Raw genomic sequence first — 27,361 nt, 5'->3', positions numbered from 1 at the left:
ATAACTTGTATAAACAAATACATACTTTAATACATTTTGCTTATGTAAATAAATTATTTATAATAAATAATAAATTTAAGAATATTACAATCTTGCAAAAATATGTTTTTAAAAAAACGAGTATCGGGTAAAGCCTAAAAATGGTTCTATAAATAAAGGAAAAAGATATTACCGTTAAAATCCCTAAACTATTATTTATATATTTATTTCTCAATAACAATAATCTATGTGATTCAAAGTTACTTTAATTATGCAAAAAGAAAATACCGACGAATAGAATAACAAAATGAAAAAACTCATGATATATCATAATGACAAAATTTATTTTCGAGATAATAGCACAGCCCTTCTAATGAATGCGTTCATAAATCTCATTTATGTGGCCCGATTAAGATATATTTATACAATTAACCTACCTGGTTTTAAATTATTCAATAATTCCAAATCAACTATTTAAAGCAATAAATCGTTTTAATTTTTTTTTCTACAAATTCTCTATTCGATAACATTTCTCTAACGATCTAAGGACGAGCAATAATCTGCATTTTTCCAAACCATTTGCGTGATTTCACAAAGTTGTTATGAGGTGTAGAAACTGCTATCTACGAGAATCCACAGCTGGAGATTGATCCATCTTACGATGACGTAAAAGAAGACTAGCCGATTGATCGTGCACGCGACCTCAAAGAGATTGTGCTCGGTGGATATACCACGCAGCAGATCTCGAAGAACCGGCTCATCGGCGAGAAAGCTCTCGCAGGATCGATCGATAGCTTCGATTTCACGATTGACAGTTTCGCTTCCCGAGTAACTCCGCCGGATAGTCCTCGAATCCACATCATTCTGAATCCACCCTTCTATCACGCGCAAGATAGAACACACCTCGCCCATGATACTCGCGTTTAGTGAGAAAACGATCGTCGTGTCGACGGTACCGATTAACAACTAATCGTCACTCGTTCGCGAGGCTTCCTAATGGCATTCTGGCAAGCCAGAATGACTTTTTGCGCTATGCAACTTCGGTTATCTAACTTGGCATCGTCATCGATCAAAAGTTGCACTGTTACGAAATTTGTGACGCGCGTTCGTAGGCGGCCAATCCATAGATATATTATATAGAATACGGTGAAACACATATCCCATTGGACATCATAAAATCATTTGAATTTAGAAATCTGAGCCTTTTAAAATTCACAAAGAAATGTGAGACCTTTTGTGCGCGAATATAAAAGAAAATAAATCTGAAAGAATAAAATTCTGTATTCTATTATTTTTAATATAGAACGTGTGTGATTTATAAATTATTTAAAAAAAATTGTCGTGTGTTTTAATAAAATGAAAATTATATAAAGGTAAAGGTGAAATTATATAAATTAATTAATATATAAATTTTCACTATTTGTGTTCAAATGAAAATCGGAAATTCAATATCTCTCAATAAAATTCTTGCTGAATAAAACTGAAAGTTTCGCGCTAAAAGAGATTTTTGTCTCGTTACTTTTACGAATAATCGTGGATCTCTTTTCAGACAAACTTAGAGGCAAACTCGACAAGCAAACCGTCTGGGCCGTTGACACTGTCGGTTCCTATAAATAAAAGGGCGACCTACTGCATTCTAGAATCAGTATGCTACGAAAATATCAAGAATGTCAGTCCAAGCAATAGCGTCTGAGTTGTTTAAAAGGGTTTAAAGACGAATCACGTAAAAAAACTTGATTGAGATTTTATTAAATGTCAAAAAAAAGAATCTTATATTTTTAAAGTTATTAGATGTAAACACAATAAAAAAATCTCATGATAATTTCTGGAAAAAAAACGTTCTTTTATATTTTATACGTTTTAGATTTTTTAACTTTCTTTGTTAACAGATTACAATTTAAAAAATATATATATATATATATATATATATATATATATATATATATATTGATATAGCATATTAATAAATGCATTTAGAATATTAATAAATTTTATTTTATATCATTATAAATTAATCTTATGATAAAAGTAAAGTTAACATACATTTCCTTGTTGCATACAAGTTCATATCAATGTGTGCATATTTATTACAAACGAATATCCTTTTATATTGATAAATAAATCATCGAATAAAAACGAGTTTTTTTCCGCCGACAAAAATTGCATTAAAAATGTGACGGACGGCACTTTCCCTGCAGAATTCCTCTCGTGTTGCTCTTTGCAGTCTCGCAAGAAAGATCGGAATAAGAGTCGGGAGAATTCGCAAGCTGCCGCGCGACGGAGTTCCTCGATAGTCGCGAATTACATTACGAGCGCAATGCAATTGCGACGTTTCCGAGAAATTTATCGAGGAGAAGCGCAACAGCAGCGAGCGGAGAAAGGACGCAGCTGCGACGAGTTAATGTACTTTCCGTTCATTTCTCGTTGCGACGAACAATAAGGAGCGCGAATCGGATCTTTGTTGCTCCGTCTCTTTCTAACGAAAGCTTTATATAAGACGTATATATGTATATCGAAAAAAAAACTTCTAAAAATAATTCCAAATTTCAATCAGTCATGTTCAGTAACAAATTTCATGTCAAAATAAATAGATTGTAAATTGCACAGTTTTTTAAATTTTTAACAAATTCTTCCATTATAATAATAGGCTGCTATCCTTACGGTTATCCAAAGTATCTCGCGCGGAAATATATTTCGCATATATTTATTCTAAAACGAGACATAATTTCGCATTTCAATCTTGTGGGAACTAACGATCCAATCTTGACTGATTCGAATGTCGCGAACAATATCGAAATGTCTATCGCGACCGAGCAGATGGCGAATATGCCATAACGGCATATATCTCATTGCTGCTTGCTTGCGCTTTCTGATAGACGATGGAAAACGGAGGTTGAGGAACTCGCCTCCTCGTTCGTCGCTCAGTTACGCGCAAACTATAGAGGATGAGGGTGCATTGAGGGAAAGAGAAGCGTGGGTGTAACGCGAATGTAAAAGTGGAGAGACGAATGAGGGAATGAAGAGCGCAGAGAGAAAGAGAGGAATGATATATGTATATGTACGTGTCGGGAGAGGAGGGCGAGATGCAGGATACCCGGCTGCTGTGGATCGATAGAACGGAGCTGCGTGATAGTCGGCCTTCTACACGGATAGATGCCGGGAATCGTTGTGAATGAGATAAACGGTCTGCCCGACGACGAAGGCAGTTGGAGGAAATTGCAAATATGCAAGTTATCCGCGATTCGATCTCTACATCGATCGCGTCAGCCAATTCTTTGCATTTCGAATCTGCAGTGCTATTGCAAACACATATATTCTATGAGATAGCACGCGTGTTAAGGTGACAAATCAGATTGCAGTATCAAAAATTATATTAATCGCAAACGAGTATAGCGCCTCTATTTACTTTACTCACGCTCAACTTGCGATAAGCTTTAAAACTTCATTTTCAGATAATAATTTCGTGATGGAACGCGGATTGCGCAATTACCTGAAGTTAAAAGTGAAAGTTCGACAGACAAGGCTTAAATTTTTTTTTAAACTTTGTTTTAACAAAATATATTAATTAATAAAATATATGGGAATAAAAAATAATTATTATTATTTTTGATAAGAAACTTTACAAGTTTTATTTTATCTTCTTTTTATCTTTTAATTTCTATGTTATCTTTCCATAATGACTTAATGATATGTAACTAAAATATCAATTGATGAGAAATTATATAAATAAAAATACTATTCAAAATATACACACAAATAATATCTGTAAAATATAGATGTAATCACGATTTTTATCTAGAAACTCTATTAACCCTCAGCAAGAATGATATTTTAATGAGAAATACGTCGGATAGCTTTATATACAGAAAATCGATAAATCAGGAATCGTGAATGACATATGCAGATTCCGCGATGAATACAACTCAAGGAAATTGCACGTATGTGCGCATTTTCGATAAATTATGTATCTGGAGCGAACTAATCGAAATAACGTTCGCTAAATGAAATATCCATTCACAGTTATAATTTTCTTCTTAAATAGTTATTCATTAATCTTCGGCTTAATATATAGACTTTCTTTCATCAACAGAGTGTTTAAACAATTTTAAGCAGATTAACATTCATTCAGCTTTATTTGGATCTAAAAATTATAGCACATTCTAATCTCGTTTTTCTTAAAACAAGCAGTATCAAAGTTTGTAAATTTAATAAAAAACAAACAACTCCATAATTAATATCGATTAATTATACATATCCTGAATATAACATTAATTTTAAAGATTCAAACTAACAATACGAGTCTAATGTCCATATTATATTCCGATTTCGTCTCAAACTGTTACTGTAATCGTGTCAAACTGTCATTGCAAATCGCGGATTTTTCCGTTTCACGAGAGAGTGCATATACGATTTATTTAACTGCCGGAAGATGCGAGCATCTCCCGCTAAATGCAATTTCACATGTAAAACATCGCGCGTTTATACTATTTCTATAAATCCGCGATCCAAACTCAAATATGCTCACGATAAAAATATTGCATGTCGGATGCTTCAAGCAATTTTGCGATAAATGCACAGATTCAGTTTTGTGAAATACAAAAAACCTAATTGTAAAATCAATATGCTCTCGCTAAAATCGAACAGACATTTGTTGCTCGATGAAAGTAGAACTAATTAATGTTAATGATTTGTAAAAAAAAATTGCACAACAGAAGTTAAAAGTCATATGAAAAAAATTTGTATAATGAAAAATAATTTTATATATTCAGGGAGGGCTAAACGTTCCGGTCAAACTTTGAAATTTCATAGGAAATTTAATTCTAAACAAAAAGTTTTCTACAAACATGGTTCGAACAATGCTTCCTTAAAAAATTAATGACCAAAAACCGTTGAAACCATAATTATTTTTCTTGCTATTTTCTCGCAAATCAATCCAAAATACTTGGATATTAATAATTCCAGTAGTACACAATAATATACTGTTAAATTATTCTAATGAAGGTTTTATCGGAATAAAGAAATTTCATAATTAAATAATTGAATAAAATATTAACAAATGCACGTAAACTATATCAGTGAATTATAGTATTTATTATTAATCGACGTACCACGATTTTCTAAACTCGTGATATTAGGTATTTAAAAAATATCCATCAATTCTTTTAATTCTTATTATCACAATCTAAAAAAATCGACAATTTACTCCTCAATGTTATTTATAAAAATATCGAAAAACCGTAATTTAGTTTTTTTATTTTTCTATATTAAATATCTTTAACAAGTCTCAATTAAAATTTATTAAAGTTAGCAATAAACAGAAACAAAATTTTATTTTTCTTAAATATCTTTTAAAAGTTTAATTCGCGAAAATATTATTATGTAGAAAAAAATCTACAAATTCTCATTCTATGCTTCGGTGACATCCGTGACATCCGTGTCAAAAGAAAAATAGATTCAGCGATAGAACTCACAATCAATGACGTCATATGTGCGATCACAGTTCAACGGTTATTGACCTTTGTCGTCGCGCCGGTCACACCTGACGGTCATATACGGCACTCATTGTCTGCGTAACAAAATTCTAAACGCACAAAGCTTTCATTTGCGAATCGTTGAACCTGCATGGCAATGCCTTCATAATGCACGCGTAACGCTGTGAATAGTATCGCGCAGAATCGATGCCTCTGCCTAGAATAGATGTTGCACTCGATAATTTACGCGTGTTTATCTTTTGTACACGTGTACTCGTACGTATAGAATCACATTATTTTTTTTAATAATAAATACTGGCAATCGTGATTTTCAATTGAAATTTATTGAATAATGTCATAAGGTTTGGCTTCTGCCGCGTTAGAATAGATTCGAATCGCCTTGATTGAAAAAACGCTGCAAAAGATAACGCTAGTCCTTTTCCGTTTAAAAAAAAAAACACGGTCACACGGGAATCCTTGACCTTCTCCATAACATTTTGTTAACCGAGATTTTGCGTCGCGATCGTCAAAAAGCACGCAAACCATATCGATCCTTCATGCTCTTCATCCGCACGTACAAGGCGAAAACACGACCCGTACAATAATTGTGTTCACGATGCATCATGTGTGCAAAAAAAAATCAATTTTTTTATTTAATCCCTCGTTTTCTAATGTCATCAAAATTCCTGCTCGTCTTTGAAAGAATATAAATTCCTCTAATGTATATTCACACATATCGAAATAAAAGAATCAAATAAATCATACAGTGATAGATTTAAAGTAATTTAAAATTAAATTAAAATTAAATTTATATATATATATATATATATGTATATTATACATTAATATATAACTTCTCAAGATGTTAAGGAAAAAGACGAGACAAGAAATATCTTTTATGCCGATTCTTTTGAATTTCTTTAAAATTTCTATTATGTATATTTGTTAAGAATAAATCTATGAAGAAATATATTCAAAAAACATTTTGAATATGTTGTAACAAAAGGAAAGGGGGAAGGGAGGGGGGTGGTAGGAAACAGGAAGAGGTCATGACCGTATGTACGAGTGGCGCGACTTCGGTTCCTCTCGCGTCCTACTCTTACAAAAATATACGGAAATGCGGACAAAAAATATACACACACGATAACTCAACGACAAAACAATGAATTTGAGTCGCGAGATGCGAAATGTTTTCGTTCTCATTGAGACAAAATTAGAACGCGCATGCCAATTCATGACGCTTGTCACTTATATCATGAAGTTTGTCGTTATTAATAACGTATCAAAATTGAACGAAAATAGAATTCCTGTGAGACATTTCCGCATTTATAGTTTTTAGCGTTAATATCGAAATTATCGCATGTTAGAAGGTGTCGTGAAAAAGATTGACAAATCCTTGACAAATCTAAATACAAGACACAAAAAGGACAAGATAAATTGTTTTGGATTCGGCACTTACTTACTTGGCGGGAACGTGTCCTAGCTGGCCGGACGACGTAGAATCATCGCTATCAACGTCGTCGACGTTCGTCTCGTCCGTAGGGGGATGCACGGCGGCATGACACCCGTCGTCGCCGGTCCTTTTCGGGTTTACGACGAGGCTGTACATAGGACGAACGCACACACTCACAGAGACGCCAAGCGCCGTTCGCCGGTAGTCAACATCGCTGCTGACGACGCGGTGCGATCGACACTTTCACGCGTTTTCGCGATTCGCGCCGCGAAACCACGACACGGAAACGTTCGCTGTTACCCCGCGGAACGGGATCGCGCTGTGTCTTTGTCCACTCCGAGTCCCAACACTTCCGAACAGTCGCACACACACATGCACAGTCAGCGCCATCCGACCAACGACTGATGTGCGTCGCGAGATGCGCGAGATGATGTATTCGCGATGCCGTTGCCATCTAGCGGCGAGCATAGTAACTGCGCAGTCGCGCGCCACGCTGGTCACCTAAAAAAATGAAAAATAAAATTAACAATGAGAGAAAATAAAGATTTGTTGTGATAAAAAATTAAGCGTTAAAATTAATCTAAAGTAATTATATCTTAAGTAAAATACAAAATTATATTTTATTTTTTATTGAGACTTTATTAATTGAAATATTGAATATAATAGCTATTTTTTGTTATGAAAAAGAAAAAAATGTGTCAAATACTTTCTTAAAATGTTCTTTATTTATTTATTATCTTTTATATTTATATTGTAATGTGTGCTTACTATAAAATTTTGAATGATTATTCTTATTGTTATATGAAAAAATGCGACGACAATACTTTAACGTAATTATACACAATATTTTATGTTAAATAATCAATATCTGTCTACTGATGCTCGTCCATCCAGGTTGACATAATCTCAATAAAAGAGATCTTGCATGCAGGATGATGCGCTATATGCTTGACATGTATATAAAGTGGCATAATAAATTCTTGATGACCTTAATTTTAAGTGAAAAATCTTTCATTAACTGCAAATTGAATTAAAGAAGCAATAATTTTCAAAAATGAACTATTTTTCATGTGTTCTCTGCTTGCTCGAATTTGGATAAATGTTACTTTTTAAATTTTAATTCAAAGTTTAATTATTCAGTATTGCATATCATATAAAATATACATATATGTATAACATTAAACAAAGAAAAACAAATTTTGTTTTAAAAAATGCACATAAAAATGTCATTAAAATTAAATTTTAAGACATCTTGTACAAAAACTGACGTCGCATATCTTCTAAATATTTGTTTCTTTCATCTGTAAAGAAAATTTTCTGTTGTTGAAGAAAATAGTCGTCGTTCTAGTTGAAGCTACGTCAGTAAACTGCTTTTTAAATTAGTCTGCCGCTGACTTTCTTGTACAATAGCACCGACAAGTAAAACGAAGAAAGGTGGTGCATGCACCTGCTTCCGATGGCAGTATTTAAAACCGAATATAATAGTACAATTAACAACACACAGCTGTACTCCAATTAAATGAACAAGTAACTCAAGCGTAAAAATAATTTTAAATTTTAAAAGCCAAAAAATATTAGAATTGTGTAAGCGATAAGTCAAAAATCGAGTTTTTATGCAAAAATAAATCATAATTAAATGTAAAAGATAGTAGTAATGTAAAAAACACATTATCAATTATCAGATCGATATTTTAATTTTCTGATTATTTATTATTTTATAATAAAGATTTTTCATAATAAAAATAATATAATATGTAATATAAAAACAAAATCAACAATTAAAAAATAGTTATTCTTTATAAATCGGTGTTATATTGCATATGGTCCATATAATTCTTCTATACATATATAATTATTATTTTATCTTGATCGCGCTGTTTTTTGATTTGCTAAAATGTGTCTTCTATATCTACCTAGAAAACTTTGTAAAATAGTCACACGCTTAAATACAGAAATAAATGTATATATGTATATGTGTGATATATAACGCCGTTAATACATACCTTCCCCCTCTTTGTTCGTCATATTAAAATATATGTAAATAAGAGTATGAATTGCATTATCTCTACGATTAAACTGCGTTTTTGCAGATAGTTCCACCACGCTACATGATAATTAAATTAATTCGTAATTGTTATTGCGTACGCAAAATATCGATGGATATAACACATATGGTTTATTAAATGCCGGTACTAATAGAAGCAAGCACAGGTTTGTCGAGGTAGACATTTACGTTACATATTTGTTTTGTATATTGATTGCAGTAATGGCAACACAACCAAGTGAATTAATGATATTGTTTGTCTATATATATATATATATATATATATATATATATATATATATATATAAAAGCCTTATATACATACGCACACTTCCACTCTTAAATAATTTTATTAATATGAAAAAGTGACACTTTTTTTAAAACTATTATAATCCTTTTTTTCAACAAAAGAATAATTTTACACTAATAAAAACAACATTTTATGTATATGCTTATATGTAATTTCAATTTTTAGAGTATTTAAATATGTGCTTATTTAAAACTGCTCATCTCCCTTTAATTATTGTATTATAATACTGTGGTAATTACTACGAGGCATTTCTTATATCGATTGCATATAATTTTTACATAATATAAATATTTTTTACAACTATTGATAAATTAAAACTGTATCTTCTCTGCATATTGATAAAATTAAATAAATAAAATTAGATTATCAATGATAGCAATGTATACACTTAAAGAACTCTACTTTTTCTTTTAACTCTACTTTTCCTAACTATGTGTATCAAGACATGTTTTAATTATTAGTCGATAATATTTTAATGTAGAATCTTATTGTTTAGTATATAGAATATTTTTAAAAATTTATTTGTTTGAAGAAATTTACGTTTTTTATAAATATTCTGTTACGTACAGATACAAGTTTTCAAAGCAATTAAACAATCTTAATAAGGCACTTTTAAGGCACTCGATATAGTTGTTACTTTTCTTTTTTTGGCTCGATATTCTTGTTCTTTTTCTCACTTTTCTCTTCGTTTTTTTCTTTATTAGTATCTTTCTTAGAGTTTTCTTCTTCATCCTCCTCATCTAAAAGCGTAGAGTCTAATTCATGCTTTTTCAATTCCTCATCCAGTAAAGCATCCCAATCGGATATATCTCTGCCTTCGCGAACTCTTTCCAGCTCTTTCTTGAGCATGTCCAGACATTCCTGTCGTTCTTTCCATTTTTGCGACATTTCGAGACTTTTCTTCTCGTCGTCGATCTGGTCTAACATTTCCGCTCTTTCCTTCTCTTCACATTCTAATACATACTTTTCATAACTGTCCACCTGAAAGAATGTGCTATTAGTTTAAAATAATCAATAAATCTTTCATGAAATTCTTTTTACGTTAAGTAGTTTTTTCAAATACAGAAAAACACCTAAAATCAAATAAACTTTAAATAATTTGTGATTACGCATTGACATGAGAAGAATAAAAATAATTAAAATTGGATTAATAAATATTCAAGTTTACCTTCTCTTGCAATATTCTTTGAACATCATTTTGCCTTTTTAAATGTTTTGGCAGCCAAAAGCAGGCTTGGATAAGACGCAGAAATATCCAGAACACTCCGGCAAACGCCAAATAAGTGCTAGCGGTAAACATCATGTTCGTCATGTCCACGGTTACTTGCTGATACTTCATAATGATAATTTATTCAATTCAAATATATCTATAATAAACGTAATAATAATTAGAAAATTTACTTTTATTTAAAAAGCTTTAGAATAATATGTGAATAATAATCTGGATCACAGAAAAAGAGATATTATATAGCGAAACAAGCGCTTCGAAGGGGTGCTTGTGCTACTATTTTTCAAAGTAAATTAGAAGATATTACATTTGTTTTTCTCTATATTAATAAATAAAAGCAATGTACTATTCATTCGAAATCTGAAAAATTATTTTATATTCCACGCTTTTATTTTATTATACGCACTTTTGTGTATTTTTTGTTGAAAAGACTTGCTTTTTGTTCGTTTTTGTTACGTCATTAACTCACAAATCAATTATTTCTCTTACAAAGCGCATCATTGATTCATTGATCAAATAACGTGTGTAATATTGTTTTTATGTCTATCGTTCACTCTAGCATTGCATAAGTATACCATTCACGAGACAGTGCACTACGTTGCAGTTCGATTCGGAGATGATTACATGTGGTGATAGGTGACCTACTATTTGAATCTTGTCGTGTGCTTTAAATATCAAGAAAAATTGAAACACGTATTTCTCGTAAAAATACTCAACGTATCTGGGTTGATTCGCTTCGATATGGTCAGAAAATAATTCCACGACGGAAATGAGATATTTTCACTTAGGTGATAGAATGTGACATTTCGTAAACAGTGCGCAGATATCGAAACGCGACATCCACATTATCGGTGCCTTCGCCACGAATGTTTGGTGTATCGATTATGTTCGTTCAGTGAAACAGAATGCGAATATAATGAAGAACACTTTGAAGAAACTTGAAATTTCTTGGACTTTAATTGTACATAATATTAAATGCCAAAAGAGAAACATAAAGATAAACTTTGCGTGTTTTTAAGTGTCTTTGTTGAATTTTTTGCTGAAAGTTGTGTCTATACAATTTATGTGGTTTCAATTACATGAATTATGCGTGTATATTAACGTCAATATATAATTATTTTATTTGATTTTACTTTACTCACCGTAAAAATAATGAATTCGACGTTTAATAATTACAGACGAATGTGTCGGACATGTTGTGTACTCAGAAATTATATGCACATAAAAAAGAAAACTTATTAAGAAATTCAAAATAAATAATAATAATGTATGTAAGAAAGTGCTTGGAGTATACAATTTTACTGTTATTGAAATGGTTATAGAAATAAAATAAATTTTTTATGTGAAAGATTTATCTAGTAATAGCGTCGCTTTAAATATTCAATAAAATATTCAATAAGTATTCAATAAAATAATGTAGGTCACACAAAATTTGTCGGAGATTTGTCAAAAATTTGTAAAATCATAAAAACAGATATATATAATATATACAAAAATTAACATAGATTAATACAGCAATCACTTCTCTTTTAATTACAAAATATGATATATATATATATATATATATATATATATATATATGTACATATATAAACTATCACTAATATAAATTTTAAAATAAAGAAATAAAAATTATAAAGAAAAACAATTTATCAACAAAAGTTAAATGGTACTATATAACTTGTCACTCACTAAACATAACGTTATGTATAAAATCTTTTATTACAGTTTTTAGTTTTGCATTCGTCATTATATAACTATATATACTTAATTTTTAAAGGTCACAAATGGGTCATTTTAATCTTATCGATATTTTAACATATCTCGAAAGCTTTAATCAATAAAAAAAAATGTTTAAAATTTATTTTTTAACTTTTGTTATATATGATCATTTTCTACAGATATTAAATATATATAAATTTTTGTAGATTTTTTCAAGCATTTTGAAACAGTTAAAACTGCCACAAAACATTGTGACCCACATGTGACCAGAAACAGCGCAAAAAAATGTGTGACCTGCGAGTATTTATAATTATAGACAATTAAAAAGCACATTTAAACATTTTAATTATTTTATTCACTTACCCTTTGCTTTACTCGAAGAGTGTGGACGAGAACATAGCCGTGTAAGAACGTGTTCTACCTAAGAGATACGAACTACTGAATGTATCACGTCCGGAAGTAGTAGCAACTACTATATGTCCGACTGACAGGTGGAACGTTGCTCCACTACTGACCTCCTATAGAAATAATCGATATATGGATATAACCACGTATGATTGAGCTGACAATATATAAATATTTCAGTAAATGTACACATGACATTCCGAGCGTGTGTGCGCATATTCGGTGAAGACAAATCCCACTTATTTGTCTGACGAATAATTTGTCCAAGAATTCATATATAGTTATATAATAATGTTAAAAAATATAGATAATCTTTTAATTTATCGATAGCCTCTTTGTTATAAATTGTATAATTCGCATTTCATCAAACGTCACGTGATATTTTTTATTTAGACTCAAAGCTAGAAAGTGAATTGTACCGCTTTCCAGCATGTAATCGATTAATATCGGAAAGGGCTCGAGGGGAATGACGAATGTTCGCAATAAACGATGTTCTAAAATATTCAAGCTATGTCGTAATGACATCGTACACAGCGATGAGCGAGTCGGATCAGGTATCTCCATCTTGTGATATGGCCCGAAGACAAATATAAATGCGTGTCAAGAATACATAATTTTTTATTATTTTACAATTAACTCAATAATAAAACGTTCCACGTCCCAACTAAAGCTAAAATAGTCTACACGCGGTCACTCGCTCCATAATTCGTTATGTTGATACTTCATTACATGTATACATATCGATTTCTTGTATACCGTCCGATCGCTGAAAACTTAACATAATATGTTTGGCGAACAATTTTATCCCTTACGAAATTATACACGTTCATGTATCTAAAGCGCGTAATGCGGCACGTACACGGGAAGGATTCAGATTTGGAATGTGCGATACATCACAGCACGGTCGTTAGAGAAGGCGAAGGGAGAAAAGGGGAAATAATGTGAGAACGAGGCCCATTTTATCATCGTACTGCTCGCTGTTGCTTCGCTTCTAACCGGAGACATTTTGATACACTTCCAATGCGGGAGAAAACAAAGTATGTTAGCTTATGTCGTCGACCTTACATAAAACAGGAGATAGGGAGTGGCGGAATTTCGTGGATTGGGTGCTAATTTATCCTCGAGCTCTCGCAATGGGATCACGTGCACCGCTTCGTCGTCACACTCCAACCAAGTAACGCCTTGCTTGTTGCGCTTGATACCGCAGCAATCCATGCTTCGACACCCGATTCTATTCACCGGTTGCTCCTTATTCTCGCTCGCGCTGGGTTTGCTCCTGAAGTATTTAAGTATACCTGATGCTTTGTCAGAGGAAGAGGAGGATGATGACGACGATGAATTCGCACTCGTAACGCTACCATGGCCCGAGTTCTGCCGCTTATTATCACGATCGCAGTCAAAGTACTCGGCATGTGCGGTCTCATCCGGTAAACGTGCGTAAGCGACATAATGGCCGGCGGTCATCGTTGCACCCTGGTGCATTATGACAGAATATAATTTGTATACGTGCCGCGTCTCTGTTCCACCACCAGCTGTGGTTCCGCGGGTCTGATCGGTGCTGCACTCCTCGCAAAAACATTGCAAGGTAAGCGGTGTTGGCATGTGATTATTGATCTTCTCCATTGAACTGCAGACATAAACTTAATTATGATAGGAATATCAAAGAAAACTTTTCATCAACATAAAAATAAATGTAGAGTCAAAAATACAATTACATAATTTAAAAAAAAAGCGTTTCTGTAGATTATTTTAATATTTAAAAATTGTAATTTTATGATTACATTTAAATAAATTTCAAAAATATGCAAGCAATTATTTTTCGTATTTTTCATAAATAAAGTTTTAGTTATAACTTCGCGATATTAATTATATAGTTTTTATGTAACTGTTTTTATGTAACTTAACCGTTTCCTTTTAATCTTGACGAATCAAAAGATTGCACAAAACTTACCCAGCGGCAGTAGAAAATCTCTTCAACTGCAAGATGAGAAGTCTTGGTAAAGAAGGAAAACACACAGCTCTACGAGCTTCATTATATCGTAGGCAACGTGCGCACCAATACTTCTCCGTACCCCAAAGCAATTCGCTAGTTACCACGGCGCGTTTGTACACTTCGCTGCTATTTACCGATCGACCGTCATCATCTGTAAAGAATATAAAAGTATCTCTTTTTATATCACGTATTTTAATAAAATAAACAGGTTTCATATTTAATCGATTAAATACGCACCTTCCTCGTTCGAACGATCAATGTCGATGGGTACGCATATGTCGCAGAACGTTTCCTTACGTTCTGTCACATGTTCGCACTCGAGACACGTTGTACGCAATAGGCTGACCCCTTCAAAGTCTTCTGAGATAAAGCACTTTTTGCTTTCTGGTTTGCGTGTCCCTATCTCACCGTTATTCTCGGCGAATTCCGCATGACCGTTCTCATATAATCTTGCAGATGACGCGATACCGTTTGCGTTTGGCTGCACGAGACATACCGAGCTTCCTCTACTCGGGAATTTCTTCTTTTTTCTTTTACGAATACTCCTCTTCCCGGAACCACTGCTTTCCGATTGCACATCCGCCGATGAATGATCTGCGATGAAATCGGAAAGACCACCGTTGCTCTGACCAAATTGACTTTCTCTGTGTCTGACCAACAGTTGGAAAGTTTCTCTGATGTTATCAAGTAAGCAGACCAAAAGTTCATGAGCATCTTGTTGTTGATTTCCTTCGAATATTGGATTTACCTCTCTATGACAATCGAAGAAACATAAATATAATCAAAGAAATATAAATATAAAAGAATTATTTTCACAATAACAAATATACCTAAGAGCTTGTAAAAAGGCATCCGGTTGATATGGTTCATTATTTTCTCTTATTTCTGATGCTCGCAATGCCATGAAGAGTTCGTGCAACTTTTCAGTGGCTATTTGAATGTGTGGTTTATTGGCTTCCACTGTTGGTCCAGCCAATGCTAATAAATCTTTACTGCTCCAGCTACGACTACTGCTCGATGTTAGTGATACACCAGTTCTACCTAATGAGGAGGATTTAGCCTGTAAAGAAAAATATTGACAGCTCAAGATTTTAGTATATCATTTATCTATACTGATATTCAATAATTTGAAAATACAACAAATATAAAAAATTACAAAATTAAAATTGTGTCACATGCAGATATCATTAAACAAACAAATCTCTGAGACAATGGGTCCACAAAAAAAAAGCAGTTGCATTTAACGTAATTTACATATACTGAACAAATGTTTTGCAATCAAATGGCATTTTTCTCACAGAAATAATTATAATAATTATAATTGTCTTTATCATATTATAATTATTGTCATTTATTAGTATTATATTGAAAGTATTTATTTTATTAAAAATTGCAAATATGAGCATGAGTGCTACAAGTAATCATAATTCCATATAAGCAGTGTGCAATAAATAATACATATATATATATATATATATATATATATATACATATATATATATATATATTAGATGCGTTAAATTGAAAGACTGCGGCTTTTATGGAACAATGACCTTAATCCACATTTTAGTTGAATACACCTAATGTATAACATTTTCTTTATATGCAATCTATTTATCTAATACTTACTTTAGTTTGAAGTTGCTTATCATTTAGGTTAGACAAATCAGTGGCTAAATGATGTAAATTATGTAGGAAGGAAGGTGCAAATCGTAAAGTATATAGTACACTATTAAGGAAGCAGGTATTTCCTAGATTACACAAAGTGGCTATCCTAAATCCTTCTGTACTACCACTGGTCATATCGTAACTTCCATCCTGATGATTGCTCAGCTGATTTCGGTAGCCATTCAACATTTTGCTTGTACCTTTACAGACAGAATCATATTGCGTAATTAAAATATGTTATTTTTTGTCTTGTGATATGTAATAAAGCATTATTAAAAAGAAAATATGCATACTGAGTAAATAATTTGATGTATCCAGAACGCCCCCTCTTGTAGATGTATGAGGGGGCTGCGAGACGACGATGGGAATCGCACGTCTGCGACCTGACAGGGACAAACAGAACTTCTTTCTGGGAGGAACCGAGCGTTTATCTGCTTCTTCCTCCGTTTCTAATACTGTCATCTTCTGTCAACCTAAAATATCACAAAATTATCAACTGTATGATACAAACAGTGGGTTAACAGATGGACGGGAAACAGACATTTCCCGTTGCGCGGGATTTTCCTGCGTCCAATTCGCTTATTCGCGTACGTCGAAAATCCTTATTAATATAATTTTCTTTGCGAGATTTGTTCACGTTTCATTAAACTATGTCAAAGTGTGTCGCGAAATGCTGAATGCTGCATACATTTACTTACGTATGATCGAGTGAAGAAGTCATGGAACGAATACGGGTTCCTTTATTATAACGTTATTAAATCGAACTAGTTCCTACGTTAAAAAGCCACAAAAGAGCTTGCTCAATTCGTTACAAGCTACATTTCTATCAGCTTTCCGTTTGACAGATCACTCTTGGTTGACTTATGTCGCTTGTTCCACTTGCTCGTTGACTTACTCCGAACTCCGATTTACGCGACAGTCCAGAGTCGAGAAGCTCTCAGTGAAATTCACGCATGCCGTGATTCCGTGATAGACAAGGCAGAGAGCAGAGAGAAGTCTGAGAGACGTCACCGTTCACAGCTCGTTTCAGACAGGTTTCGGATGATCTCTGAAAGCGGTACGCCCTCTGTGGACATAGAAACGTGGTCATTGAAGGCTGTGTTCCAAAATTCACTGCCAGTAGTAGAAATCTATAATATCTATCCATAGCCAGTCAGAATGTCTGACAAACTCACGAGTTTACCAATTAGATATCACGTGATCAATGAGGGTGCGTGCACGGGAAAAATTCCACAATAGAAACTCGTCACGAGCCAATTCGGCATCAGAAAATTCAGTAGTTTCCATTTTCGCCGCTAACGCCCGAGTACTTCCGGTACGGTAGGACGAATTGGTATGCCGATCTGAGTCTCAACGACGCGTCCGTATGTTGCTGGTTCCTGTGCGTGCTGCATTTGCTGACACAGTGCCGCTACGATCAGTACACAACAGAAGTAAAAGTAATTCGCGCACATAAGATTATATATACAACGCTGCGAACTGTTTTTATAATTGATATCACGACCGTGGACTCTGTGTTCTTGGAGTTTGCTCGCGCGTGAGCCGTCCCACCCTCGACAAACCTCGTTTACCGTGTTCGTTCGTCGGCTTCCCGCGCGACAAAAGCAATCGCTGCCGGGCCGCGTCGAGGTCCCAGAGCTGCGTCCTCGTGCTGCAAACGCGAGAGCGTTCCAAGTCAGGTAAAGGCGCGCTAATCTTATTATAATCGTCATCGTTTATCGCTTTTATTTCCCTCGAGAAGCGATCACGCACGCACGCACGTTCGCTCTCGTGGCGCTCGGCCGTCCCGAGAAACACTCGAGCGCGAGAGGAACACTGATCAGAGCACGTTGTCGAATCGTGGCTCCGACTTGGACGAGACGTGCTCCGCTACCAGCATAATCTCCGAGGTATCGTCGGTGATTCCGAGGGTTTCGACTCGTCCGTCCAACGCCGCGTTTCTCGTTCGCGTTCGCGTTGGCGTTGGTGTGTCGCGGCCCATTGAGAAACATCGCCATGCTTGCATGAGCGACCGGGCGCGACCGCGCACTCTCGTATCCACGAGATGGAAGCGAGAGCGACGCGATCTCCTTCGTGTGCTCTTCCTCTTAAAGGTGCTCTCTCCAGCTTTCTTTGTTTCCTTTCGTTTCGTTTCCTCTCGTCTTCGTGTCGCGAATGCAAACACCGAAAAGCGAATTTGCTAGAGATAAATTCGAGGGAGAAGAAGAAAGAAAGAGAGAAAGAGACACGTGCTACGGAATATGTACATTGCAGCGTGGTTGGGATTTTTAAGTAGAGGGAGAGAGATAAAGAGACAGAACTCGAGGGTGGGGGGAGAGGAGAGAAGAAAAGAGAGAAGATGGCATGCGAAAATTTTGCCATGCGCCAATCCCTTTGTGTTTGCCGCATGCTATATAGCTTCGATTATCTCCGTACATACCTGATAAAACGGATTTTGGATAAGATTTTCCTGCGCGCACGACAATTTAAATAGCCTAAGGATATCTGCAGAGATTTCATATGTAGAAAACTATGTAAATCTCAAATTTGAAAATTATATTACAAAATTATTTTGTTTAAAAATTGCTGCAATTTTTTTTATCATAATAATGCATATTTATTACATAATGCATGAGCATTAATAAAATCAACCTGTTTTTTAAAACTTATAGATTGCATCAAGTAATGAAATATCAATGAATAAAACAAACGTAAATAATAAGTGATATGAATTGCACATATTTATATATCTTTTCAAATAGAATGTTATGTAATACAAAATGATTGAAATCGATGCATTCTTTTTATGTATATATTTATAATATGTATTTATATTGCAAAGTTACTTGCATATATGATTGTACATATGATTAAAAATAATGCTGAAGAAATTTTATGTGAGCATTTTATTCTCTGAAATTTGTATATGTATAATCAAAATAATAAATATGATATTTTATTGTTAATTGTTTTTTAATAAAAACAATACACACACACAAAGAAAAGAAAAAAAAAATTATATTTATATATAGTTTGTATGCTCAGCTTAATATTGTAATTTTAGTATTGGATAATTGATAATATATATAATTCTTAATATATATTAACAAAATTTCATGAATTTTCTTATTAGAATATTATATTACTATAATATCTATTTGAATATTATATTGCCATGATATCTATTTATATTGCAATATATACACTGAGAACAAAAAAATTGTTGAATTTGACTAAATGTTCAACTGATTATTATTTCTTTAATTGAAATATTTAAGTATTTAAGTTAAATACGACATATTAAATTTAACATGACGTATTTGGCTTAAATACTTAAATATTTCAATTAAAAATCAGTTCAATAATATCATTCAATAATAATCAGTTGAACACATTTAGTCAAATCAACAACTTTTTTTCTCAGTGTATATATATATATATATATATATATATATATATATATATATTTGTATGTATGTATGTATAATATACAAGTTCTATATGTCCCGCTCACAATTTCAATAATTTTTTAAATTCTTAAACATTATGTTAACTTGTTATTATGATATTCTAATAACTGCATTTTTTTTGTTTCAGATATCTGCCTTAATAATTTTAAGATTTTACAACTAAACATTTAATTTGCTGTTTCCAGCAAAATATCACTTTAAAAGCTAGAAAGTAAAAAAATGGTCATGGAGGCATCTCCTTCTCCACAGAGTGTAGGTCGTGAGTTTGTTCGACAATATTACACTTTGCTAAATCAAGCTCCTGCTCATCTTCATAGGTACTTGAATTATCTATACTATTTTTCCATTTTTTATCTATTATAGATTTCTTATCACAATTAAAGCAACATAAAAGCTTGAATTTATTATTTTACTCAGGTTAGGTCAAACATTTTTTTAATTTAATTTATTTCAAAGGCATAACTATAGTTTTCATGAATTTTATAATTAGGTTCTACAATCAACATTCTTCCTTTGTGCATGGCGGATTGGATTCAAATCGAGAATGCATTCCGGCAATTGGTCAAAAACAGATACATCAGAAGATTCAACAACTGAACTTTCGTGATTGTCACGCCAAAATAAGTCAAGTTGATTCTCAGCTCACTCTGGAAAATGGGGTTGTTGTCCAGGTAAACTTTCTATGTCAATTTTATATAAATTAAATCAGGGGTAGAAAAGAATTATACAATTTATTTTTCTTATTAAGAGAAATAAATATGTTTAAATATATACACATAATGTATTAAATGTTTCATTTTTATATTATCATCTGACATTAAAATTTCATTATAGTCTGCATTATAAATATAATAATTGCATTTTACTTTAATTTACTTAAAATAACATGTTTGTGAGATAAAATATTTAGTTTTTAGAACCTGCAATTTTGATTAGATGCAAGAGCATGTCAATGTGATTATTATTATATATTTACCTCATTATGTAGGTATCCGGAGAATTGTCCAATGCCGGACAACCAATGCGTCGGTTCACGCAAACTTTCGTGTTGGCGGTACAAGCACCTAAAACTTACTATGTGCACAACGATATCTTCCGCTATCAAGACTTGATATTTCCCGAGGAGGATGAGGCTGACGTGAGCGGCGGGGATGTCGGTGAGAGCGGCGAGAGAGAAGTTGAGGAAATTGGTCGATCCGAACCTGAAGAAGATGAACATCAGACTCAGGCGCAACAATTATCGGCTCCTACTCAAACGTCTGAGCAGCAAGCTCAACCGCCTCTCATTCCGGCACAGCAGCCTCCGCTTCAGCAACAACAGCCGATGTATTACGCTGCACCTCCACAGCCACATGTTAGTAAAAAAAGCATTATTATTATTGTACAAAAGCTAAAGTTGTTTGAAGATGCAGTAAATATTTTGTATAATGTACAATAATTATTGAGGGAAAGGAAGAAAAAGTGCAAAAACAAAATCTAGAAATTATACATTGTTGAAAAAGAAAATTGTATAGTTTGAAAATAAATTGATTTTGCACATTGTCTAATTTTTACAGTTTTCTAGGTTATAATATAGTTCTATTTGCAAACGTCCATTGTTCAGGTTCATCCGGTAATGCAGCAAGTTTTGAATGGAACGGTACACGAAGAGGTGATCAATCAGCAACCGCCCCAGCAGCAACAACAACCACCGCCGCCGCCTCCTGCCCAGCAGCATCCGTACATAACTGAACCAACTACACAGACTCAATTTGTGCAAGAAGCAGAATTGAGCAATGGTGAGCAGCAACAGCAGCAAAATCAACAACTTGAAAATGAACCGCAAACTCAGACAGAGGAAAGGAATGACCAGCCTGAAGCAGAAGCGTTTACTGCGTCCGCGCAGGAGGTTGAACCCGAGCATCAGGTTTCGAATACTACTGTCAACAATAGTGGACCCAAGACATATGCTAACTTAGTAAAGTCTTTCCCAAGCACTAACAGTGCTACTAGCCCTCAAGCTCCTAAACTATCCATGTCTCCGGTAAGTGTCATCTCAATGTGACGTCGCGATTTCTGAAGAGTATGATGAAAAATAAACTTCTCTTTTTAGCCACCTATGACGAATTTACGCTTGGATGACAGATCGCCATTGCATCCTACAAATAACGTACCGACTGTATCTGTATCTGTTTCCAATAATGTACCCGCAGTTCAACAACAGGTGCATCGCGTGGGCGGAAATCAACAGCCACAGCAACAACAACATCCCCAGCAGCAACGTGGTCTAAGAGGAGGACTAGTACAAAGAGGTAAAAAGAAATATGAAATAGATATTGATAACTTGATAAATGACTAAATGATTAATAAAGGATATAAATTTTGTTTTAATAGGACTTACAAATATACAATATATATATACATATACATATACACTCGATTATTTTTATATTAATTACTTAATTTCTACCTACCGTTCTTTCTTGCGAGATATAATTTCTGTTTTATTGTTATGCATGATAATATTTTTTAGATGGGGAACGTCGTGGCACAAGACCAGGGCAATACAGTGACGCTCATCAACTTTTCTTGGGTAATTTACCGCACAACGCTTCCGAGAATGATTTGCGTCAAGTATTCGAGCGTTATGGTAGAGTCGCTGAATTGCGCGTGCATAGTAAATCAAACGACAGATGCAAGGGTCCTCAAGGCGGAAACAATACTGCGCGAGTGCCTAATTATGGATTTATCACGTTTGAAGATCAACAAGTTGTGACAAAGGTGTTGAACTCTTTGGTACGTTCGTCTCTTAGACAGACATCGACAACGCCGTAGGCAAGTGTTTAATAAAATGGATCTTCTTGATCTTATCATGCAATTGTTGTTTTAGCCTATCTATTATCCTGATGAAAGTGGACAAAAATTGAATGTGGAGGAAAAGAAGGTGAGGCCTAGGATGATGGACGGAAGCGGCGGAAGATTGAATTCTGGCGATGGCGGTATGCGTTCCATGGGAGGCCAGCAGCAGCAGCAACAACAACAGCAACGTGGACCAGGTAATCTCTAAATTAATTTTTCAATTTATTGAGATCAGTAGAATTTTTAATTTACTAATCTGTTATTGATTCAATATCAGGCGGACCAGGAGGCGTAATGAGAGGCGGACAACACGGTACACGGGGTGGTCGCGGAGGATTTTCACGGGGCGGCGATGGTGGTAGGGGCGGTGGCGGCATGCGACAACCGGGCAATCCAAACAATGCCGGTTATCAGAATCGTCGCTAATACTGATCACAGTAAACAGTCGCAACAACCTCCTAATTTCCTCTCTATTGAGTAAAAGTCATACCAGTACCATCATGCATCTACCATCTTCATTTCGAGAAATGGAATCCAAGACTATTTCGTATACCGCACGACTTTATCACCGGCGCCACTCTCATACGCTTAAATGTCGCTTGCAACAATGTTCGACAAGCAACAACAGCCGATATTAGATGACAGCTCAAAAAAGGAGTCGTACGAAACACGATCTCGAACATCAGAAGACACGACTTCATCGAAATCTCAGACGAAGGTTACGTTTTTTTGTTTTTTTTTTTTTGCGTGAGACTTCGATCTTAGTGGTATGTGTTATAAGTTTAAAGAGCCGATGATCATCGATTCGAGTTCGTCCTTCGTACATCGACAATCGGGCAATTCCGCAGGACTTTGCGACGCCAAGCATACAAATGGAGCGCAAACGTAAACACGTGCAGCCGTGCGACAAGTCCAAAGGAAGCTTAATGGAGAACGTTCTCGGAGTGTGGGAAATTTAAATAAACGAGAAGAGGCGACGGGACGTGATCTGAAATCGGGAAATTGTGTCGGAACTCTCTTTTTGTGAGATTTTAGAATATTGCGCGGCATTTGTCATTTTGCGCATTTCCTTCTCACCGAATTGCAAGACAAAACAACAGCAAAACAAAGTTTGCTACACGCACCATGTATCTACGAGGCGATCAAATGAGATTGCATCGGAAAAAATGGCTACGGAGTGTTGCTGCGGTCTTGTACGCTTTCGAGTCGACTCGACAACCGTCAACGAAATCGTCCCGTTGCCACAAGTGAAGAAATTGTATAGATAACGCAGAACGAATTCCATTGTACGAAAAATTCCGACTACACAAAATCCTAAAGTTGTATCCCGGTTGCATGCGGCAAAAAAAGGAAAAAGAAAAGCTTAATTACTTTTTTCCTACACGTTCTATTTTCTATTCTTGTTGCCGATTATCGATCGACCGGTATCGATCGCAAAGAGGACAATGCTTCTAGACTGCAGCAGCTGGTCTCGCCATTTTTTCGCAATGCTGGCCTCGTCTTGTTGCAGTCCAGAACTTTTTATTCAAGCCTATCTTTTTCCTGTCTCTCTCTTTTTCTTCCTCTCTTTTCCTGGTTTTCTTTTAGGAACAACTATTTCTCTCAATATCTTTCTACGCTACGATTCTATTCCCTTTTATAGAATCTTTCTATTCTAACATCTACCTCCCTTTCCTTCATATATATATATATATATATATACTTATTATTATTACTTTTGTTTAGGTAAAATTAGTAAGAATCGCGCACGAGCATGATCTGACGTTGTATCGCTAAATTTTCGATCGCGAGGTAGCATTTCGGCCAGGGTCAAGTTTTCTAGTTTATCGCAGAATTGCGATGTGCCGAACATTGAACGAACTGCAATCAGCAAAAAATATATTTGACACAGCGAAGAAAAACTATATATAGTTTACGCACAATAGCTTTTTCTTAACTCAATCATTTATTAAAATCCTCTGCGAATTCGTCATCGATAATAATTAGAATATATCGTATTCTGAGAAAGATGCTATTTGCACTATTGCTATATACACTAAATTATTTAGAATACGAAGCAAAGTGCGCGAGATTTCTAGTCAGCAACAGTTTATATGCAGTATGCAAAAGGAATTCTGCGATTATTAGTGACTTGGCATTGCGTCTATTCTGGCCTATTAGTCTCATCCCACCTCCTACCTCTACGAAACTATCGTATGATTTTTAAAGTCGAAAATATCGAGTAATTGTGAGAAAATCGAAGTGATACAACAATGTATATGTAAAAGATCGACGCGTCGAAAGATGAGGAATAGAACAGCAATCAATAATTAAATTTATGATGTCGACAAAAAGCATGTCGTAAGAGAAAGCGAGAATTTGTGTATATGCGCATGTGTGTGTGAGAGAAAGAGAGAGAGAAAGAAAAAAAAAGAAAGTTTGTCAGCTTGCATTTCATCGAGATTATCGTGGAAATTTTTAACGTTGATCATGCACGAACGTGATTCTACAACCGCAGTAGTTTGTAATCGAAAATAAAAAGAAAATACGTTGCGATATTTCGTGTCTGGGATATGACAACCGCGTTTCTACAACTCCTCGGCGCGCCCGCTTGGGATCCTATCCTAATCCGTTTATTCTCATACAGCGCAGAACTGTCGACAAAAATCGGGAAATATGAAATTTTCCGCGTTATTAAACTAACTTAGGAAGAATTTAGATGGATCAAATCTTCATTATGTTTTAAATCTAATAATATCTAAACGTAACATTTAATATCTAAAATGGAATATACGTAGATATAGATTTAAAATTGAAACTCTACATTTAACAAGGACATATGTCTGAGGGAAAGATACTTGGCGGCAATTTTTCTTTTTTTTTTTTTTTTGTTTTTGCTAATTATCGAAAATAGTAACATTGCCGCAATGTTGCGACAATGTTCTGTGCTGTATGGGATGTTGCATTTTTTTTAATATGCAGTCTGTGAATAATATTCATCATGTAGTTCGCGCGATATTGATGTCTCCTCTAACAAAGCCCGAGACGGCGACGATGACACGGCTGTTCTGATCCAGACGCGAAAGAGATAGAAGTTCCGCGTGGATACGCTTCTGCAGTTTGCTATTTTCAATAATAAGCGAACACAAAAAGAAAAAAAAGTAATTGCTGCCAAGTATTCTTCTCTCTTCTATGCGTTTTTATTGGATAACACATTTCAATTTTAAACCTATTTCTATATTTTGTTATAGATATTAAACGCTATAGAAAACATAATGAAAATTAGATCTATCAAATCCTTTCAAAGATATTTTAATAAGGCAGAAACGTATTTCCGGAATTTTGTCAATAGTTATCACGTAATTGGCACTTTAGTATTGTTATAAAAAATAAGAAAAATTTATTATTAAATCTAAAACAAAAATACAGGATGTAAAGCACTTATCACTTCTTTCTTCCTTGCGAGAAAAAAAAATATATTGTGTGTGTTTTATGTGATTCTGAAAGAGGATCTCGAAATGCAGAGGAATAAAATTTTTCGCTTTTATTTTTAAAGATATGATAAATGTTTATCATATATGATTAGCAATTCATATTACCTATATAGAATTCTTACAAGAATTAAAATATAGTAGCATAACGTACAAAAAATATTAATTTAAATAATACACCTTTTACATATTGTGTGTTTATACATCAATTATAATTAGCTTTTATTTCAAATTTCATTAAAATGTGGATTAAAATATTGAGAATCATCCTTTTTTCGAGATCATCCTATTCCGTATATAGTCTATACATCTTCAAAAATAAAACAAATAAGATATTTATAACATTTACATATGACATTTTCTTAAAATCATATAAAATATACCAAATGGAACACGTTGCTATCGCACACGTTGTTACCTTGCTATAAACTCGTTTAACATTTTGACTGAAGTTACATCCGTAATTCCTTGGAGATCATGGATATTAGCGGATATAGTTTAGATTAAGAATCTTACTTTTCGCTTATTCATATTATGAGCGATAAATACAAATGCAAATTAAAACGGAAAATAATATGATATATGATATGCTTCCTGTGCCAATTCCCAAGGAAATACAATTAACATCAAAACAGTGTTAAAAGAATAAATTCGAATGTGGCGTGCTGATTATTAAATGCGGAACATGTTTGATTAATGCAAAATTTTTGCAAAAAAGTAAATTACACTTTATTGAACAAATTATATATTCGTCAATTTAGACAAGATCCACGTATAATACTGCAGTGGTAAAATATTTCCCCTTTACCGTATGCGACAGATAATGCAGTATACGCGCCATTAGAAGGAAAAAGTTCAAACCAAACGCCAGTTGTTCTTTGACTTTGTATACATATGTAGAGCATATTTAAAGGAATATTTGTATGAATGAGAAAAAAAAATCTTCTCTAATTCTATATATCTTGTATATTAAAAGTCACTGGAAATAGACGATATCTCCAGAATCATTTTTATTCCAACTTAAGAGACCGGTTTATATATATATATATAATATTTCAGCACAATTGCGCAATTGACGTATTCAAAGAGAAAAAAATATGAGGGAGAGAGAGAGAGAGAGAGAGAGAGAGAGAGAAAAAATATTTTACGCTGGACGATATAATATAGTTGTTTAATATTTGCAATCGCAGATGACTTCCGAAATTTTCGCCCGCCACTTACTATAAAATGTTCTACATTTACTCTCACACCGTTTGACTTCATATTACGTCCTCTCGCCCATGTGCATATCCGTGTGTTCAAGTACAACGTGTTCAAAGCCGTAGTTCACG

General features: G+C 34.0%; 4 protein-coding genes across 10 annotated transcripts in view; 1 reads left to right on the top strand and 3 right to left on the bottom strand.

Annotated features, from left to right (window-relative positions):
- Positions 1-7,267, bottom strand: part of LOC126857947 (uncharacterized) — a 53,603-nt gene extending 46,336 nt beyond the window's left edge. Inside the window, exon 1 of one of the 4 annotated variants that reach the window (XM_050607881.1) lies at positions 6,914-7,267. In XM_050607881.1, the coding sequence (XP_050463838.1) occupies positions 6,914-7,059 (146 nt within the window). In that variant the 5' untranslated portion in view covers positions 7,060-7,267. Of the gene's footprint in view, positions 1-555; positions 968-6,909 lie in introns of those variants that run through there. The other 3 variants (XM_050607880.1, XM_050607883.1, XM_050607886.1) reach the window with 3 other exon arrangements.
- A 1,445-nt stretch (positions 7,268-8,712) lies between these two features.
- LOC126857967 (glutamic acid-rich protein) lies at positions 8,713-12,708 on the bottom strand. 3 transcript variants are annotated; one of them, XM_050607915.1, is made up of 3 exons: positions 10,892-11,765; positions 10,426-10,624; positions 8,713-10,238 (listed from the first exon to the last, which is right to left on the bottom strand). In XM_050607915.1, the coding sequence occupies exons 2-3, from the start codon at positions 10,594-10,596 to the stop codon at positions 9,891-9,893; spliced, it is 519 nt and encodes a 172-aa protein (XP_050463872.1). In that variant the 5' UTR covers positions 10,597-10,624; positions 10,892-11,765; the 3' UTR covers positions 8,713-9,890. The 3 variants fall into 3 exon arrangements, with proteins under 3 accessions (XP_050463872.1, XP_050463871.1, XP_050463873.1); XM_050607914.1 differs by lacking the exon at positions 10,892-11,765 and adding an exon at positions 12,571-12,708 and having other exon boundaries at positions 9,266-10,238; XM_050607916.1 differs by lacking the exon at positions 10,892-11,765 and adding an exon at positions 12,571-12,690 and having other exon boundaries at positions 9,266-10,238; positions 10,426-10,590.
- Positions 12,709-13,212: 504 nt separating this feature from the next.
- LOC126857927 (ubiquitin carboxyl-terminal hydrolase 1) lies at positions 13,213-17,310 on the bottom strand. Its single transcript, XM_050607836.1, has 7 exons — positions 16,972-17,310; positions 16,567-16,746; positions 16,235-16,473; positions 15,436-15,665; positions 14,843-15,357; positions 14,564-14,756; positions 13,213-14,239 (listed from the first exon to the last, which is right to left on the bottom strand). The coding sequence occupies exons 2-7, from the start codon at positions 16,733-16,735 to the stop codon at positions 13,660-13,662; spliced, it is 1,926 nt and encodes a 641-aa protein (XP_050463793.1). The 5' UTR covers positions 16,736-16,746; positions 16,972-17,310; the 3' UTR covers positions 13,213-13,659.
- Positions 17,311-17,580: 270 nt separating this feature from the next.
- LOC126857928 (ras GTPase-activating protein-binding protein 2) lies at positions 17,581-27,151 on the top strand. 2 transcript variants are annotated; one of them, XM_050607838.1, is made up of 9 exons: positions 17,581-17,712; positions 19,850-20,039; positions 20,213-20,393; positions 20,711-21,076; positions 21,326-21,745; positions 21,815-22,013; positions 22,235-22,497; positions 22,592-22,757; positions 22,838-27,151. In XM_050607838.1, the coding sequence occupies exons 2-9, from the start codon at positions 19,942-19,944 to the stop codon at positions 22,984-22,986; spliced, it is 1,842 nt and encodes a 613-aa protein (XP_050463795.1). In that variant the 5' UTR covers positions 17,581-17,712; positions 19,850-19,941; the 3' UTR covers positions 22,987-27,151. The 2 variants fall into 2 exon arrangements, with proteins under 2 accessions (XP_050463795.1, XP_050463794.1); XM_050607837.1 differs by having other exon boundaries at positions 17,655-17,952.
- Positions 27,152-27,361: the final 210 nt, after the last annotated feature.

This window comes from Cataglyphis hispanica, chromosome 23 (assembly GCF_021464435.1).
Source record: "Cataglyphis hispanica isolate Lineage 1 chromosome 23, ULB_Chis1_1.0, whole genome shotgun sequence".
Taxonomy (NCBI): domain Eukaryota; kingdom Metazoa; phylum Arthropoda; class Insecta; order Hymenoptera; family Formicidae; genus Cataglyphis; species Cataglyphis hispanica.
The sequence above is the reverse complement of the archived record's forward strand: the minus strand, read 5'-3'. Positions and strand labels throughout refer to the sequence as shown.

Bases quoted from the DNA above. Each gene is read 5' to 3' on its own strand.
- LOC126857967 (XM_050607914.1), bottom strand. From the start codon at position 10,596: ATGAAGTATCAGCAAGTAACCGTGGACATGACGAACATGATGTTTACC. The intron at 10,239-10,425 runs GTAAACTTGAAT...ACATTCTTTCAG, and splicing joins AAAGAATATTGCAAGAGAAG to GTGGACAGTTATGAAAAGTA.
- LOC126857928 (XM_050607838.1), top strand. From the start codon at position 19,942: ATGGTCATGGAGGCATCTCCTTCTCCACAGAGTGTAGGTCGTGAGTTT. The intron at 20,040-20,212 runs GTACTTGAATTA...TTTTATAATTAG, and splicing joins GCTCCTGCTCATCTTCATAG to GTTCTACAATCAACATTCTT. The intron at 22,014-22,234 runs GTAAAAAGAAAT...AATATTTTTTAG, and splicing joins AGGAGGACTAGTACAAAGAG to ATGGGGAACGTCGTGGCACA.
- LOC126857927 (XM_050607836.1), bottom strand. From the start codon at position 16,735: ATGACAGTATTAGAAACGGAGGAAGAAGCAGATAAACGCTCGGTTCCT. The intron at 14,757-14,842 runs GTGCGTATTTAA...TATTCTTTACAG, and splicing joins TGATCGTTCGAACGAGGAAG to ATGATGACGGTCGATCGGTA. The intron at 14,240-14,563 runs GTAAGTTTTGTG...TTATGTCTGCAG, and splicing joins AGATTTTCTACTGCCGCTGG to TTCAATGGAGAAGATCAATA.